The following is a 16613-nucleotide window of genomic DNA, read 5'->3' on the forward strand; positions in this document are numbered from 1 at the left end:
AAGAAAGGAAAAGAGGGAAACTTATATGATTTGCTAACCAAGAATTAAAATAGAGCTATGCTTAACTTAGCTCGGATTTCCCAATTTGAATCTTTTTATTATAAATTAATGCCACTTTTATATTTATACTTTCTAATATTTGAATAATTACAAAATATTCATTTAGAAATTAAAAATTAATATTTCATTTTCAAATTTATTAATATTTTTTAAATATACATAATCATATATATTTTTAAAACAGATATATCTATCTATACCAAAAAAAAATTACTTTTAATAGGCAAGACGTGAATCCAATGTATTACTCTTACAAATACTCTTTTCTTTCCTAAATAATTGTTGATGTAAATAATCAATTATTTTATAAATTTTAATTAATTAAATAACATAGAATAAAAAATAAATAAATTATGGGCAGATGATGTATTTCCATCTCTTGTAAAAATCAAGCCTGAAACTTAATATAGGTAGCCTTTTAGATTCATTGAGTGGGAGTGAGATTGACAAATGACGATAGTGCCCCTTTCCTTTGCTGACACAACAAACACAACTGTTTTTCTCTGGACGATTTTAGGCAGCAGACACATTAGATGATTCGGACAATGCATCATACTTTTGGGTGACAGTGACACGGACGCGCCTCTGTTTCACATCCTTTGCCCTTCATTATCACATTTTTATTATTTCAAGCTTATTTTAAATATATAAATATATGTATTTCCCTTTTGCTTAATAATATACGCAATCGTCTCATATTGATTGCGAAGCGATTTATAAATCATAAGATTTTCTCTTGCTAGCGACACAAATAATTTTTCAAAATAAAACGGTGAACTCAAAATAAATAATACTTCAATTTATAGAACTCCGATCGTCGCAACTCGCAAGTCACATCATCAACATAATATTTCTTTTAATGAAAATAAAATAAATTGTAAGACACATGCTAGAGATAAAACAGAATTACATTTTTATTTTTTTTTTCATTTGTGATATAAATTTTTTTCATAAGAAGGGTGGGACCTGGGTGGGTGACATAAGGAGGTGGGGTGGAAGAATTAGTGGTGGAGGTGGAGTTGTCGTGGCGCGCCCTTATCGGCTAGCGCGTGGCCAGCCTTTTTTAAAAGGAATCTCCAATTGTGGTTGAGCTGGCTTGCATTCGTGCTGGCTTGGCTTGGCTTAGTCCAATTCCATCTCTCTTCTTCTTTCTTCTGTTTTGATAACTTTTTAAGCAAAATAAATATGTATTTGTGGCTTTATTTTAATTCTTAATTATAAATTTAAAAAGGGAAGAAAAAATTTAGTTAAATATATATATATATATATATATATTAAAATACATTTATGAAATTATCGAAATCACTGTAATATGCATGTGATATATGAAATGCATCATCAGATATAACATCGATTTCTTACAATATAAATTTTGCATTGCATTATTTGCAAATTGCAGTTACATCCCCAAATTAACTTTACTATTATGAATTTATCTATCAATTTAATTGTAGTAATTAAAAAAAATATGGAATTCTTATGATTGATTCCAATAAAAAAAATCAATCAATTAAATTTAAATATTAAATGAGTTTAGATCCATCCAATAAAATAAAATAATATTTAAACGAGAGAGCGAGAGAATTTCAAAATCATTTATACTACAAAATTATCAAATCTTTATAATTAGTATTCCTTTTTCCTTTTTATTTTTGCGCGGTGGACGCATAGACATTGTACCTTTAAAGTGTTAATAAGAAAGCGAAATCGCATTTTAATACGAGGTACAAAAGTAGGTGCGATTTATGGTAAGATGCATTGAATCCACAAAATAAAAAGATCCATATATATTTTGTTTTTTTACCCTTGCTCCTTATCTCTTTATTTTTTTAATATAATACATAAATACTCAATAGTAAAAAATTTACAGAGAATTAACACTCAGAACACACTCGATATTTTTGCATAAATTATTTTTATTTAATTAAATATATTAAAACTAAGGAATAAAAAAATCAATAAATATTTTAAGAGTAAATTATAATGGACTTCTTGATATTATCGTAATTACAACTATTTTATCGTTTTTTGAAAAATCACTTTGCAATCAACGTTATTTTTAGAATGGGTTGTCACGAAATGATATTTGTCAGATGATTATTAATTTTTATAAAATATAAAAAATTTATTAAATAATACTAAATATTTATAATTATGATAAATATACAAAAATTAATTGTAATTTAGTGTATATTACAGTAATAAAAAATAGTTATGATAAGGATGTGAGCATTGATGAATGGTAGAGATGGAAGGAGGTGTGACTGTGATTGTGATTTGGAGGAGGTTTTGTTTGTTAGTAGGAGGGGTAACGGTAACACACAAACACACAACTAATATTGGCGCTAATAATTACAACAAGTGGAGAATGAAGAACACGTGGGGATACGACAAAACAAGATGGTCGCACAAATCGATGACGCCCGAACACGTGGAGGAAAACGACTGGGCTAAAAGAAAGCGGAAGATGATTGGTCGAGATCCAGGAGAAAACTTAACGATGTGTGACGCCTCAACAACGCAACGGGGTAGGACGGGACCTCTCCTTAATTATTGTGCACGCCCCAACCAAACTACTTCTAGTAGTAATTCTCCTTTATTTTTTTTAACATTAAATTGTGAATTATTTATTTCTTTATATAATAATGTTTTCTTATTTGTATTTTTCTTATTTGAAATCATAATTTTAAGATAATGGGTAAAGTTGGAAACTGAGAAGAAAAAATTATATGATTAGAAAAAAGAGAAGCGAATGCGACGCACAGGAGGAAGAAAAAAGACAGCAAAACTTCTTTGTCATTATTTGTTGTATATAAGGTTAATTTAGTCATTATATTAGATATTAATTGTTGTAATACATGTGTGTTTATTATATTTTAAATAAAAATAAAAAATATAAATCAATACGTCACATTTTGAAAAAAAAAATCAACTTAAGAGTATTATCGACATAATAAAAAAAAATTAATGTAGTGATTTCACAAATCATCATTTGTCAGTGAAAATTACCTTCTGCTTTTAATATAAGTATAAATTAAATAATTGTTTGACTTTTAAAATGTACCAAATTATTGTCTTGTTTGTAGCCTTTTATTTCTGAAATGGGTTTTTTGTAACTAAGTTACTAAGTTCATTTTTCTTTTAAAGATTTTGACATTATTTATTTTAAATATGATTAGTCAAAATTTGAAAAAAAATATATCTGAATTATTTGATTTTGAAGTAACATAGATATACAATTTATTTTGTTGGTCATCAAGTTTGGATTAGAAGAAATTATAAAAATGTGATTCCTGAACTTTAAAAAAAAAAAAAAAAACTCACTGTTTCCGACATTAAAAGTTCCAAAAATCTTATAACCCCACTTTTTTCAAGGTTTTTTTTAACCTATTATTATATTCATAGCGTTTCTGTTGCATTTAATCCTAATAATACTTCCGATAAATAATGATAAATTGCTCAAACTTTGACATAATGCAATTACAAAGTCAACATTTAGGGGGAAAAAACAAAATAATAATAATAATAATTAAAAAAAAACTCGCGACCTTTGAGCAGGAGAAAAAACTAAGTTGGATTCATTAAATTTTAGGAGCAATAATTAGGGGAAGACCATGTCCAAAATTATAGTGGGGACATATAAAATTTGAACAACAATAATTGATAATTATATTACCACTAATCAAATATAAAATTAATAATATGTACATCCCTCCGCGTTACATAATTGAGGAATCAATTATTTTAATTGTAATAATATTATAGTATTAGGGAAGAAGATACCAAGTTGCGGAATATTCAAACAAGATGCACACTTACACATACACATCCATCCACAATTGAACAAATCCAACCTACGTGGACTCTGCCCCTCCCCTGTCTCTTTCTTGCCAACCCAATCCCTTTCATCATTCAAAACCTATGTGTCCAAACCCCATCCAAAATATTAAGTCGATCATAATCATTTAATATTAATATCTCAGTATATATATTGTTCATGTGTAAATTTTGTCCGTAAAATATATATATATATATTATAAATGAACATTGATAATATTTAAATACATGACTTCTTATTTGATCCGACTCTGATGCTATACTAAACAACCAATTCGTCTAAAAATGTAAACTATGAAAGAGGAGAATCGTACTTGCTTATAAATATTTGAAAATGTACTTATAAATGTAATTTTTGTATAATCGATAAAGGGGTTTGGTTACTTAATTTTATAATAGAAAATGATATGTTTTTATCGGTAGAATCGTTATAAATAAAATTTAATTATAATAAGAAGGAATTGGTTGGCGCAAAAGCCGTAAGAATCTCGCCGTCCATGGTCCGTGGTCCATGGTATATTCCATTTATTTAAGTACGTAATGTGTGAGAATTTATTTATTTATTTTAACTTATTATATCTTTTCTCTTAACAATTTTAGTATGGGAAACAACTCCAAATATTGAGTTCTTTGATATTTTTTTTTAGTAAATTAGGGTATTTGACTGCCAAAACTTTTTTGTTATTGCATTGAGATTAATCTGTATTTATAGCTCGACGATATAAAAACGAGAGTAGCCACACAAAAAAAAAAAAAAAAAACTCTTAGTTTTAGATTATATTTCAATAAATTGTTATTTCGTACTGGACGAAAAATATTAAAGTTAATCAGACGTCGTCTTCCCTTAGGATTGATCAAATCTTTAAAACAATTATTACATAGAGGGAGAGAAAAATGAATATAATTCAACAAAATAAAATAAAAGGAAGAGGATAATAGCAAGTAGGAGGAATTGAATAGCACTTAGGCAATATGAAAGGTTATCAATCTTTAAAAAAAAAACAGAGGAAATTGCAAGAAAAGAAGGAAGTCAACCTAATTTGTGGCTCCTTGTACATGGGAAAGGGATTATTTGATTTTTAAATTAATACGTCATTTTGGTTAGGGATCTAAGTGACAGCATGTACACATATTTTCAATGTATGGAATCCGTATAAGTCCACCGTGTTATTACATGTATCTCTATCTCCTAGAAGTCAGCTAACTCAAAATTATAATGCTTAGGAAATTTGAGATAATCATACTCATCAATGTGGTAAAATATGTGTAAAGTCTACCGTACAACTGGTCATACATTGTGTTGTATAAGGATTATGTTTGGTTTCATATTTTTGCATTTTTTAAAACAAAATAAAACACATTTAATATTTATTTTTGTGTTTTTACACTTTATTTGTGTAATTTTTTTATTTTTCAACTTTCTATATAATATATATACATATACATCTATATACACTTATATATATATATAATATAAAAAAAATATGATTTGAAAATAAACAGTGATTTTTATCTCCAAAATATAAACATTAAACATACAATATTTATATATAAAAGAAATATGATTTGACAATGAACAGTGTTTTTTGTCTCCCAAGTCCCGATATCAAACCTACACCACTTATTTTAAAATATTTTAAATTATCTCAAAACACAAATCCAAACATATCATTTATCTTCAACATACACTTATTTATTTTTATTTTCTCTCTTTATCTAATATATAAAAGAAAATACTCAATGGGGTGGGTTGTGATCTGATAACACTTACCACATATCCATATTTATCCTTAAAAACTTGATTGCTGAAGATGAAAAAGATACCACACTGTATAATAATATTTAATATATATATATATTTAATGGGTATGAGATGAGTGGCACACGATACGCTAGGTGATGTAATTAATTATCTGGTCAACCACACTATTGTGTCGCATTCATGATGGAAATAAACACTGTTGAGTCGACGCGATTAGGTACGAAATTTAATTGTAATAAAAGTAAGTGATAGGTAAGATTGAGAAATAAAGTGAACAATGTGAAGAAGGTGGAGAGAGCCCACTAACAAGATTAGTTAAAAGACATGTCTAATATTTGATTAGCAAACCTAACTTTGTCACTTAACATAATACATGCACCTTTTTGTAATAATAATTGATTTAAGCATGTTTGAGTTTTTTAACTACTTAGAGAATAATAGCAAGTGGCAAGTTACATATACACACGTATATGTATGTATATATATACAGTATTGTGGGTTGTGATATGGCATTATTCTTGCAAAGTTCTGAAATGTAGACCTAGTGTTAAGCCCATCTAGGCATCAACACATGTTTTGTAATAAGGGCAGGTCCAAAATCTTGATTGGACAAAGGGGTCAGATGAGGCCTTTGTGAATTGGATGAGAGAGAGAGAGAGAGAGAGAGAGAGAGAGAGAGAGAATGTGTGAGAGACCATTACATCCGTTATATTTTCATCATATTAGTACACAAGTTGGCATTTGAAAGGAAGCAATGCTAGAAGAAACATAGTCACAATTGTAATCAATTGTTTCTTCTTCTTCTTCTTCAATCTAATCTGGTGTTCCTTGCTTTCATGCAAAGGAGAGAAAGCAGCATGAGAAATTTCTTCAAATCATTACATTCAAGGAATGTGTCAAGCTTCCTACATGAAGAACATGCTCTCCCAACGCCACTTTCCTTGCACCATTTTCATCCACCACACTCAAATGCTTGCAAACATCGATGTCGAATCTCACCTGCCCTTCTGCCTGTGGTGTCAAATGCAGCTTTTCAAATCCCAACAAGTGTTTCTGAGCTGCATTATGCACCTGTGGAGGGCTAGAGAACAAGAGAACCGTGTGACTTCCGCTGTAATTTCCTACATTTTTTACTCTTAGATGAACGTTGACAGCTGCGTTCTTGCAGCTACGCTCAACAGCATCGATGGACCAACACGTTGAGGACTTACAAACGTGCCCTTCTTCCAACGGGATGGAGATGAGCTTTGGGGCTGTGACTAACTGGTGGTCGAACTGAGAGTAGCTGAGCCCGTCTCCGAATTTGAAGACTGTTGGCCCGGTGTAGAAGCGATAAGTTCGACCAGGGTACCCTGTCGCGGGGTCTGGTCTCATGTTCATGTTAGTCATGTCAACCTGTTCAACGTATGATTGTGGGTACCAAGTCATAGGTAGTCTTCCACCTGCGAACAGATCATGCTGACTGGTTAACATTGTGAACATTGTTGCAAGAAGAAAAATGGTCGATCAAGAAAAGCTTACATGGATTGTAGTATCCATAGATCACATCTGCGATAGCAGCTCCACCTGCTTCTCCAGGGAAACCAACCCAGAGAATGCTAGTGATTTTTGGATCATCTTTTGCAAACTGGACATCCATGCCCCCTCCAGACATTATAACAAGAATTACAGGTCCTTTGGACACTTTTGCAACCTCAGTTATCAAATTTTGCTGCTCTCCTGGAAGAGTTATATTCACCCTGTCCAGGCTTTCTCTCTCGATGGATTGGTCCGAGCCCATAACTAGAACAACAGCATCAGCTGTGGATGCTATTTTCTTGGCATCATCTACTTGAGCAGTGGCACACAACACGTCTGCACATCCCGGCTGGTACACTGTTGGGACAGAGGCCATTAGGCCTTGCAATGGGGTCGTATACTTACAAGGTGTGCCTGCAAATTACTCCAAATTCAAATGAAAGACACGCTAAATTTATCACCAATATACAGAACTTGAAGAGTGTCTAGTTTAGAATACTGAGAATACCTTCATAATTTCCAAGCATGGTGTGGGTTACATTAGCATTGGGGCCGATCACTGCCATGGACTTGATGGTCGTAGGGGATAAAGGCAGTGAGTTTTCAGTGTTCTTGAGCAGAACAATCCCTTGTCGTGCTACTTCGCGGGCAAGTTCTTGATTTTCTGGGGTGCACACATCTCCAGCACCAAGATTACCATAAAGTTGGTTGCTTGGATCCCCATCAAAGAACCCTAGTCTCATCAACGTTGCAAAATTGTTTGCCACAGCTCTGTCGATGTCCGTTATGTTTAGAAGCCCACGACTTACTGCAGCTGGAGCATGCGTGATCAAGAAAGATCCACAGTTAAGATCCAAGCCTGCATGAAGACACTTATCAGTTAAGATCCACTTGTTGTATCCTGAAAAACATAACACCAAAATACAGACCTGATTTCATAGCCAAAGCAGCAGTCTCCTCGGGAGTTTTGGTGTAATGTTGGGAATTGAACATTTCATTTAGAGAATCACAGTCTGAAACGATGTACCTGCAGCAACCAAACCATGAATACTGTATTTCTTATGTTAATATTCTCTTTTAGACTACAAGAACATAAATTTTTTTTCCATTTTTATTTAGAAATACAACTGATACCCATTCAATTTCCATTCGCCTCGAATGACACCAGCCAAGAGGTCAGGGTCACCACACGTCGGCTTGCCATTAACTTGATTATACGAACACATCACACTAGCAACGTTTCCCTCAAGAACACAGCTCTTGAATGGGGGCTGGTATGTGTCATCCAAATCTTGCTGCGTTACCTAACTTATACAACAAAACAGCATACATCTCATTGATATTTACATTAAGAAGATAAAACAGAGAAAAAGTTGCATCAGAAAGAAAGTTAGTACCAGAGCATTGAAAGTGTATCTCTGTATCCCTTTCCAATTATCCAAATCATAAGCAGTGTAATGTTTACAGCAAGCAGCAACTTTGAGTCTTTCTTCATTATCATCGTCTGTTTGCTGCAAGCCTCTTACATAAGCTGCACCGTACTTGCTGGAAAGCAGAGGGTCTTCTCCTGGAGTTTCTTGGCCTCGCCCCCATCTGGGGTCACGAAATATGTTGACGTTCGGGGACCAAAATGTCAATCCTGCTAGTCCAACATTGTACATTGCTCTTGCCTCAGTGGAAACCACCTGCAGACATCTAAACAGTTTAAACCTCGTACATAATACGATTGTGATCTTAAAGATTAGTTGGAACATTTTACTAAAACGACATAAATTTTTCATAATTGTATTAAGAAAGTCTTAATCAGGTCAACCTTAATGGTCTTGAGCTATCCTTTTAACTTAACTTAGGACTAAAGCAAGAAAGCACTGTGCTTTGATGATTGAAATTCCAATAATGGGGAGTCCACCAACTATGCAAAAGTGAATGTAGATGATATGGGCCATCAGAAAATCAACTACTTTCTCCTTTTTCATATATTTGCTGATAAAACACAATCTGCATAACGACGTCTGTAACACTGACATTTTGGTATTGATCAACATCAACACAAAAAGCAAATCTTGATGTCTGTATATAATCTAAACTAGTGATCCTAGTAATAGGTTTAAGAAAGTAATTCGACGTTGATGTCCCTGTAATGCAATTTGCCTCTCATAAAAAGCATGACCAGTTTGGCAGCAACCGACGAACTCTTCAAAGGCAACGGCTGATACCAAAGAGGCAATGAAGCTGATGAAATGCAGACCAAGATGCATAAACTCAAAAGACAAAACTGGGAATCGGAGATGTCTTGCATGTACAAAAAGCCTGGAAACAACTATATCAGGAGATGTCTTGCATGGGCAAAAAGCCTGGAAAGAACTACATCACCAAATTCCTCATGCACCAGTTTCCCTGGAAAGAAAGAACTCACAGACAGAAGAAGAGGAAAAGAAAAGGGCCTGAAAGGATGAATGAACCTGGAAACATGTAAAAACAGAGATACGATCAAAACCATAAAGATTACCTTTCCAATGAGCTCGAACAGAGACTCATTGAAGGTTCCCGCAGTGAGAATGACCTGAGGAAAGCTAGTGGCCCCTGGAACCGGGCTCGCAAACTTGGTTCCAGGTCCGGTGTAGGAGACTCCATGTAAAGCCTCAGACCACCACTCGTAGTTCGGGATTCCAAGCCTGCTCACTCCCCTTGCACCACTCACCAGCCACCCGAATTTCTCTTGCAACGTCAGCCTACTCACCAGATCATCCATTCGGGTTTTCAGGTCCAATGACGGATCACAGAAGCTAAAATTCATCAACCCCGGATTGCTCGTCACATCGCAGGCGAAAACGGGCTTTCTCTCAGCAAAAACGGGCCTGGAAACTGACAGAATGAAACAGAGGATGGGAACGCAAAGGAGAAGATAGTGTTCTGCAGGGGCCATTGAATTGCTATGACCTCCCTGCTAAGAATCAAAGAAGAAAAACGAAGATGGCGGTATGAATGTGTAAAAATCTTGAGGAAAACTGGTTTTTTATAGAGATAAAAATCCAGGATTATGTGAACGCTAATCACATGGTTTATTGCAAACCCGTGATGGATCAATGCAAGAACGTCTCTTGGGCTCCAACACGTCACTTTCTTTACATCTCACACACACTGAATCATCTCTCTCTCTCTCTCTATCTCTCTCTAAATTCCAAGATTTTGTTAAAAAATAAACAAAAAGAGGGAAGAAGCAGGAGCAACACACCAGTCCGTGAAAGATTGCTCTTTTTTTAATTAATAATAATAATTTTACGAGTTTCGACAAGAACTTTTGGTTTGGAAGTTTATCTGAAGACAGAAGAAACAGATATATGCTTGTGTAGGGGATTCTGTTGGGATAAAGAAGTGAGCTTAGACAGTGATAGTGACAGATACATACAGTTGGGATGTGTATGTATATACGCCACAATCTACCTAAGAAGCGAGGTTTGAAGCTGTGAGTGCCTGCAGAGAAGATATATACATTTGTTTCAGTAGTCTCGTGACAATAAGGCGGCTCAAGTTTCGGCTTCCAGTTCCTGGCTCCGAGGGATCAAGAATTTTTCTAAATTATCTTTTTTCACACTATATTTTCTCAACTCGGGAAATTCTTTTCCTCTTTTTTTGCCTTTTTTCATGTTACTTCCCTATCGACAAGTGGAAAATCTTGCCAACGAGATTTAGCAAATCAAATTTATTATAAAATAAGTATAATACACTTATTAATAATTAATTATTTAAATTGAACTATAACGCACTCCTATATAATTAATTCAAATTCAGCCTAACTCAACCTAAATTAAAAATGCGTAGATTTTCTATTGTAATACATTTTGTATTTCATTCAATATGTATGGATTACGCGTATCACCCTCTTTTATTATGAAAAATGGGTAATTTACTTCCCTGTGTTATTAAAAATTAGAGCCACATGTGTGGACCTTTTAAGCCGAATATTTTGTGGGCTTTAATCATGGTACGAGTTGGAGAAGTCCTGAATCTCCTCCCTTTGTCAATCTGTTTTCTAGGACACACCTGCCAAGGCCGCCTGTTAGGTTCTTTTGGACCTCCTAAGATGTTACAAGCCTCTCGTTCCTTTCTTTTTTTTGAATTACTTGGATTTCTTTAGGCCAACTTATTATTATATACAGTTTTATAGATTTTCAGAAACCATCAATAATTTCTTCAATTAAAATAAGAAATTTCTTTTGTATCAACGAAGTCTTGCTTGAGTGGTGGGGTGGAGGTCCATAACCATGAGGTTGTGAGTTTGAATTTTAAAATACGAATATATATTAAATTGTCTAATTTCTATAGTAGCAGTGTTTTGTCTCTTTGTTTACTTTGAATATGCTTGTTGATTTAGCAATATTAATATTTTGAATTTGAATATATTAGATAATGTAATAATGAATCTTTTTAAAAAAATAACAGAGTTAAATTCAAAAAATATAATATCCAAAATTTACTTAAATATTTGTATGATTTAAAAAAATATTTATATAGTTCAGGTTATGATTTTTTTCTAACTTAACAATTTGATTAATTTTTATGCGTAATTTGTATTTTTCAATTAAAACCAAGTTAAGCTTGAACATATTTTAAATTTTGCCAAATGAAAAAAGAATATCTAAAGATTTATTTAGGAGACAGTGTGTGGTAGCCGAGCCGAAAAAGCCGAAGGTCGCGGGAGGCTAAATTCTAGTGAATTTTCCTTTTCGGTACAAAAAATGTATGGAATTTCTCTCAGGCCCAACAAATTGTTTCTTTATTATGAAGTACGGTGCAGTGCGCCACGTGCTTGGAGTTGATTCAGGCAGCTCCTGATTGGTCCTTCAGCTGGCTGTGGGTGAACTGTTGGCTTCCATTTTTAACCAGCTGTCATATTTTGGCCCTAAACAGCGTCTCAGGCAACTGCGGGGCCCTCCTCGTTACATTCAGGTAAGTCACATGTTTTGAACTTCTTTCTTTTTCTTTTTAAAAATATATAGGGTTTCTTTTTAATGTTTATTTAGTATAATTATAAATATTTTCTAAAATTAATAATAATTTAATAAATATTCTTATCCTAATATTTAATTTATATTAAATTAAATAATATAATAAAAAATTATATATATATTAATAATAGTGGGCGCATCATGGGCATGGGAGGTGGGATCCAGCACAAATTTTTAGCCACCTTTTGAGAAATTTAAATAAAATAAGCAATATATATAAATTTAATTAGACTGAAGAGCCGCAAAGTGTCATTTCTGATTGAAATGATTGTTCTGTTCATTTGATTATTCCTATATCTAAATTATCCAAAAATGAATATGGCAGCTTTAATATTGTACTGTACCACTAGAGAATATACCCTTTTTTTTTTCTTTTTAATTATTTCATTGCACCAAAATATTTTTCATTTTTCAATTTTTGGTTTCAGCTGTTACAATAATAAATGTCAAATCATATATGTGTTAATGATAAATGTTTTATTTCTTTCTATGTATATAATATATAAACATTGACTTAGCCCTTTAGTGCTACAATCATTTGAAAATATTTTATTTTTTCTCGAATCAAAAGTTATAATAGAATAAATTATTTTTATTTATAATTTTATCTTAAATATTCTAAAAGGACAATGTAAATATAAGAAAATATCATGTCATATTATGATATTGCACATTTTATTTTATTTATTTTTTAATTATTCATTCCCATACCTAATTCAAGAAGCAATAATAGCACTGTGGATTTCTTCAAAAGAAACCCATATCCAAGCAAGAGGACCAATTTTGTACTGTAACAAAAGGAAAGATGCAGAAATAAGGATAGGATTGTGACTTGGTGATCTTTTCTTTTCATTTTGATTAAAAAAATAAAATAAAAGTCGGAGCAGTCTCTACTCTAATCACCATCACGGATCAAGATATATCATTAAAATTATAGATCACTTATAGAAGTACTTACAGATTGCTCATCAATACGACCCTCAAATCAAACAACGAATTGAGCCCATAATCATTTAGTTGAAAGTGATTCGTTCTTACCGATTGAACCAATAAATAAATACGATTGTGAGGTTGGATGCCGAAAATGGTTATTATATGGGCTCAAGTAAACTTGAGCTTTAGGCAAACATTACATCAGCCCACTAGCTGCAAAATTCAAGGGAAATAGAGTGATGATTGTGGGTGCAGACAACAATGTCGCTGGATCACAACAAGGTTTCTTTCAGTTTAAGGTATATGTGCAAGAATGGGAGAGTGCTCAAAAGGTTATTGCTTCATTTCCTTCTATACAGAGCACAATCAGCCAAGCAGGTCTTTTGAAATCTTGTCAAAGATGATCAATGCTGCCTGAATTGTGTGATTGCATCTTAGGATGTATTACATGCTGGAAACCGAAATTTATCAGTTTTCATGTTAGAAAACATTTGTATCAAGACAGGAGCTCTGAACGGATGCATTCATCAAGAAGATCAGTACGTACAAATCGATTTATTTTTCATGATTTTTATCAGATATTATAATTCTCGATTATTTTGGGTCGAAATTTAGATGGTTGATGTTGCGGAATTAAAAGGGATTTTGGGTTTACTAATAATCAGTAAAATTTTGAACGTTCAATTAAGAGAGCTCGAAATTAATAATGATTTCTTTATTCTTTCTTTAGTAGAAATGTAGAATTACTAAGGATTGATGGTCAATCTTTTGGAAAAGTACTCTCCAAGACTGAATCAGTGAAAATCTGAAAAAATATGTAAGAAAATCTTAAGTGTTAGATTAAATGAATAAAAGATGTACATGGAATTGTAAAATAATCTTTTAGATTGTGATATTTAACGGAAATATCTATTTATTTGGGGAGACATGCTTCTAATTATTTTCTGATATATTATATGATTTATTTATTCACTTTTGGTTTTAAGACAAGTATTGATTAAATAAATCTATTTTTAAATTTTAGTAATTCACCAATAATAGAACCCAATATTTTTTATTAGCAGTATATCGATCACAAATTATAATTACACCATGAATTTCAAACATTAATAGTTAATATAATAATTATCAATAGCTACTATTGTAATAGACCAACAACTATTATTAAAGAAAATTAACACTTACGGATATGATGAGACTCAAACTCACTATATCATATGACTTCGATAAAACCCTAAAAGAAAAGGACAAGACACAGACAAATGTGGTAATTCTTGTTGCAGAAGCAATTGTGTGATTTAAGAAATTGAAGCCACTTATGTTGACCAATTTGCCCTTTTGGAGGGTTACATAAATATGATTGGATGCTGGAATTTATGTATGATTCCAAATTGGGATCAAACGTCCCTTTATTACCACTTGCCTGTTTGCAATTATTATGTATGATTAAAGACCAACATAAAATTCAATAATTATTGCAAAAAACGATTAAGATTCAAGAATCAAGGTGGATGTTACTTGCGTGGGCAATAATTCAATTATAATATAATTTAATTACATTATAAATAAAAATATTAGTATTTCATTCATATTATATCGTATTTTGATAAAACGATTTACTATTTACATAAATTGCATGAAATTATTTAGGAATCAGATGTAAATACACGACAGGTTGAGAGTATAATTATTACCTGATTGTCTTTGAACAGTGCAATCCACTCATAATAAATACATGAAATTCTTGAGAAACTATAGAGTAAATTATAGCTAAATAATAATATTAATTAATGATATTATAATTAATAATAATGATATTTTACTTTTTATTTATTTTGGTTTCTTCAATTTTAATTTATCCTCAATTTCCTATCCTTGAAGAAATCTAACATCATTAACATTCACATTTAGTTGCGAATGAAATGAATGTCCTAACTTCCAATTTTGCCATTTTTTCTATTTCAAAAAAAATGTGTGACCTCTATCTATAATAACTAATCGCTGCCGCATGTTATTTTTGTATTTATATAATAAATAATTATTTATATTTTAAAATATATTATAAATAAGAATCAAATATATAAACCAACAATGAGATAAAATAGAATTAATTTAGATATTTTATCGATAAATAATAAAATATATCATAAGAGGCCATTTTATTACGTTTTATAGTTTAGAGATGTAAACGTACTTTATGCATAGTTCAGGGATGCAAAGTGTATTTAAACCTAAAAAGAAAAAAAAATTTATCGTATCAATTTTTGAATACCCAGTCTACCTTTTATTTTATTTTTTTATAAAAAAAATTGATCAAATTAATAATTTTAATATTTTTTAATAATCTTATAATTATATTTTTCCCCTCTTAACTATCCATTACTTCACATTAATCTCTGACCTTACTTCTTCATATTTTATTACAATTTGTTCTTCTTATAATTTTTCACCAAGATTCTTTTTATGTTCTCGTGGGAACTGCATGCCACGTTAACTAGTTATTTAAGCTACAAGACTAATATTTATTAAATTACGGAAATGTGTTGGAGCTTGGGCTTGGCGAATGATTCTATTCCAAAGCCCAACCATACTTATGGTTGAGCCCAATTAGTAAACTTGGGCTAAATTATAATATAGGCCCATTCCCTTAATTTTTAGGGTAAATGCAAAAAGTAATTTAAATCGAATAGGGTATATATAATTATTACAAATTATTATTAATTTAAAAAGATCAATTTTTTTATTATTATAACTATTGATGATTCAACTAGACCTAATATCATATAGAATTAATTCAATTAAAAAAAAAATTCCTAATTGGAGCCAATAAAGCTATAGGCCCTACAATACAAAAATGCTGAGTTCGAGTATGCTAAATAATGGTATATATTTATTTTTTCTCTAAGTTGAATTTTTTGATATTTTTAATTTGAATGTATTAAATAATGTAACGGGTCATGTTTTATAAAAGAAAATATCGGAATTTTATTTATTTATGATCTGAACCTCAATTAATTAATTTACCCTTGTCCTTTTTTTTTTTTTTTTGTTACAAATGTTTTCTTATAAAAAAAAGGATAAATTTCAATTTGTAGTATGCAACGTGTGTAATGAAATGAGTGCTATAATTCCCATTCTTACACATACAAATCCCACTCAATAACGCTAAATAGCATGAAATAATTGTTGTCTTTTTCCCCCCCAACTTTACAATTATTCCTCCAAAATGATCAAATTGTTGTATTATATATATATATATTACATGCCCACATTTTTTACTTAATTCTCCAATACACTCTTTTGATGGTGGATTTGATGACACATTGGGGTACCGTTGGGCAAACGATTGGCCAAAAGTCTAAATACCCCAACTTACTATTACATTAGATGGGTTATTCTGATATAATCCAAATTCTTTCCTCTCATGATTTGTTGAATATTGAAGTGTTTGAGGATGTAATAAGAAGAATCAAAATCAGAAGCCTGTGTCACGT

The 16613-nt window shown here is 31.6% G+C and overlaps 1 protein-coding gene across 2 annotated transcripts; it reads right to left on the minus strand.

The window, feature by feature from the left end:
- Positions 6345-10481, minus strand: LOC105169194 (beta-xylosidase/alpha-L-arabinofuranosidase 2). Of its 2 annotated transcripts, XM_011089536.2 has the most exons (7): positions 9687-10481; positions 8575-8862; positions 8312-8481; positions 8107-8204; positions 7686-8036; positions 7181-7591; positions 6345-7101 (listed from the first exon to the last, which is right to left on the minus strand). In XM_011089536.2, exons 1-7 carry the CDS (start codon positions 10101-10103, stop codon positions 6530-6532), a joined length of 2307 nt encoding a protein of 768 aa, XP_011087838.1. In that variant the 5' UTR covers positions 10104-10481; the 3' UTR covers positions 6345-6529. The 2 variants fall into 2 exon arrangements, with proteins under 2 accessions (XP_011087838.1, XP_020552127.1); XM_020696468.1 differs by lacking the exon at positions 9687-10481 and having other exon boundaries at positions 8312-8485; positions 8575-8713.

The sequence above is a fragment of the Sesamum indicum genome, linkage group LG8 (genome assembly GCF_000512975.1).
Source record: "Sesamum indicum cultivar Zhongzhi No. 13 linkage group LG8, S_indicum_v1.0, whole genome shotgun sequence".
Lineage (NCBI taxonomy): Eukaryota > Viridiplantae > Streptophyta > Magnoliopsida > Lamiales > Pedaliaceae > Sesamum > Sesamum indicum.